The sequence below is a fragment of the Octopus sinensis genome, linkage group LG14 (assembly GCF_006345805.1).
Source record: "Octopus sinensis linkage group LG14, ASM634580v1, whole genome shotgun sequence".
NCBI classification, from domain to species: Eukaryota; Metazoa; Mollusca; class Cephalopoda; order Octopoda; family Octopodidae; genus Octopus; species Octopus sinensis.
In genome coordinates, this window is record NC_043010.1 from 28,829,248 (window position 1) to 28,832,172 (window position 2,925).

General features: G+C 36.4%; 2 protein-coding genes across 2 annotated transcripts; both read left to right on the forward strand.

Moving 5' to 3' along the window:
• LOC115219297 (zinc finger BED domain-containing protein 5-like) lies at nucleotides 1-633 on the forward strand. Its single transcript, XM_029789458.1, has one exon. The coding sequence runs from the start codon at nucleotides 1-3 to the stop codon at nucleotides 631-633; it is 633 nt and encodes a 210-aa protein (XP_029645318.1).
• Nucleotides 634-765: 132 nt separating this feature from the next.
• On the forward strand, nucleotides 766-1,455 carry LOC115219298 (zinc finger BED domain-containing protein 5-like). The gene has a single exon (XM_029789460.1). The coding sequence runs from the start codon at nucleotides 766-768 to the stop codon at nucleotides 1,453-1,455; it is 690 nt and encodes a 229-aa protein (XP_029645320.1).
• The last annotated feature ends 1,470 nt before the right edge of the window (nucleotides 1,456-2,925 follow it).

Below are 2,925 nucleotides of genomic sequence, written 5' to 3' on the forward strand. Positions count from 1 at the left end.
ATGGCACCAGCCAAACTGAAACGACACTTAACGACTAAACATCCAGAGTTGTCAGGCAAAAAAAAAGAACAATATTTTAAAAGAGAATTGGCATTTAATAAAAGGCAAGTTTCTATGTTTGCCAAAAAGTTCAAATTGAGTGACAAAGGACAAGAAGCAAGTTATACTGTGGCGGAGATAGTTGCAAGAAAAATGAAATCTCATACCATCGCTGAAACTGTAATTTTACCTGCATGCCAGGAAATAGTGAGGATAATGTTTGGAGAGGATGCTGTATCAGAGCTAAATAAAATTCCATTTTCTGACAACATAATAAGTAGGCGCATTCAAGACATGTCAGGAGACGTTGAGTGCAATAATAAGTCAAAAATACTGAAACATAAGTTGTTTGCACTTCAAGTTGATAAGAGTACAGACATCACTGGTAAATCCCAGCTCCTTGTATTTGTTCGTTTTATTAATGATGAAGCTATTGTAGAAGACGTCCTGTGTTGCAAAGAGTTGCCAGAAACAAGAAAAGGACAAGATGTATTTGATGTTTTAAATTCATATTTAGAGTATTGTGGATTGAACTGGAAAAACTGTGTAGGTATTTGTACAGATGGTGCCCCTTGCAATGACAGGATGTCTTAAAGGCTTTGTCCCAATCGCACGAAAACAAAATCCAAATGTTTCATTCATAGAGAAGTACTAGCTGCTAAAACTATTGGACCTGAACAAAAATCTGCATTGGATATGGTAGTGAAAATAGATAATTACTTCAAAATGAGGCCACTTAAATGTCGACAGTTTGCGAAACTTTGTTGGGGTATGGAAGTAGGCCATTCCACCTTAATCCAGCACACAGAAATACGATGGTTGTCAAGGGGAAAAGTATTGTCCCGTTTTTACGAATTAAGAGAAGAGTCATTGACCTTTTGTTTGCAAGAAAACCTGAAAGACTTTGTAGAATGTTTAAGTGATGACCATTGGTGTTCCAAGTTAGCATATCTTGCCGATATATTTCATGAGCTAAGCCTCTTGAACAATGGCATGCAGGGCAGGAACGAAAATATCTTGTCTTCTACTGACAAAATAAATGCTTTTCAGAAGAAATTGACAATATGGAAGAAACGCAAAGCTGCAGGAAATTTGGAAATGTTTCAAAGTGTTTTTAAAAGGAATTGTCAAGAAACTTCGTTACTGATTTTGAACCATTTGCACACTTTGTTAACAAATCTTGACAAATATTTTCCACCGATATCTGTTGACCAGTATGACTGGATTAGAAACCCATTTGTAGAATTTGAGCCATTTGAAGAACAGTTCTCATTAACAGAAGAACTTGCTAGTTTTTTAAATGACAGACCATTAAAATTGAAGCATTCTGAGCTTCACCTAAATGCATTTTGGTTGCTGGTTGAAAAGGAATATCCTGCAATCGCCCAGAAAGTGAGTTTGGATTTTCAGCCCTGACAACCATCAAGCACAAGAAGCGAGCACAATTGCTGTCGTGTGTGTCTATCGACCCAATCTTAAAGAGTTGTGCAAGAAACACCAGGCTCAAGTTTCTCATTGAGTTTTTGATGAGAATAAATGTAATCTATTCAAACTAAAGTTTTTTTTAATACATGTTTTAATAATAACTGTAGATGCAAGAATAAAGTTGCATATGTACTTGACAATTTTTTTACAGTTTGTGATTTTATTGTAAATAAATCTGAACATGAGTATTTTCATTTCATTAATTAAATGCTGTATTTTTTTTGCATAAGACAATTAAATTATTGCACAGGGGTTCCTCGAGCCAGTGGAATGTTTCCTTGGGGTTCCGCTCCAGCAAAAAGGTTGAAAAGCACTGCCCTAAACAAATGAATTCCGCATGACATATAACTCGTCATAACTTTTTTTTTTGAGTTTTCAGAAAATTGTTGCGAATTTGTATTCTACACGCGGGACTTCATACGATTATGCAAAAGAAAAAAGAATTGTGGGGTGCGTGATTTAAGGCCTACTTAGCTGTTATTTTTAGCACACCTCACAACCACCTCAATGACAAAAACAAAACAAGTAAACAACACGTATTTTGTAGTTTTAAGCATTAAATATGCACTTAATGCGATAAGCATCACATTACAAATTAAATATTTAAAAAAAACAAACATCTCAACAATCTTCCCAGGACCACCAACCTTAACTGGATAACGGAGCGAGTCCTCCGCACATACTTCCCTAACATAGCTGTAATAACCAACAGCTGTGTAATGGCTCATCCCCAGTTCTTCAACACAAAACCGGACTGAAGTCAATTCTTTAACCTATGAGAAAAGGAAAAGCACTACAGTCCTAAGAGGAGGGGTGCCACCTTCAAAGCAGACTCCATGCATCCTTGGCGCGTGCATCGCCAATACATATTCCTACCACGTTTTCTTGTACTCATAAAATGCTTCTTCGTTTTGCATAATTCTTTTCGGTGTACGAAACCGCATCCCCCTCTGGTACGTGATTTAAGGCCTATTTGGATGCTATTTTTAGCACATATGATAACCATCGGATCTTTACCTTTTGACCCACAGATTTAAAAAATGATTTTTTGTAACTAAACACTTTCAAACTTCGGACACTGGTAGAATGTGTCATATAAAACATCTTTTACTCTTAGCATTTTTGAGAAAAACTCATGTTTACGAAGTAATTTCACGTTAAAGTTGTCCTATTTCGGTAATTTCAACCAATCAATGACGTGTATTCAGCTGAATAAAATTACTGCCGTTGTTTGTCAACAACTATCGGCGGTGTGTTTTTCGTTTGTCACTGTTATTTATGACATCGCTCTTGCGTTTGTACTGGTTTTAGCTTTAAGGTTTCAGGGTTAGGGTCGTCATAAATAACAGCGACAAACGAAAAATACACCGCCGGAAGTTCTTGTTGACAAACAACAGCAGG

Excerpts from the sequence above, each read along its gene's own strand:
- LOC115219297 (XM_029789458.1), top strand. The coding sequence starts at position 1 with ATGGCACCAGCCAAACTGAAACGACACTTAACGACTAAACATCCAGAG.
- LOC115219298 (XM_029789460.1), top strand. The coding sequence starts at position 766 with ATGAGGCCACTTAAATGTCGACAGTTTGCGAAACTTTGTTGGGGTATG.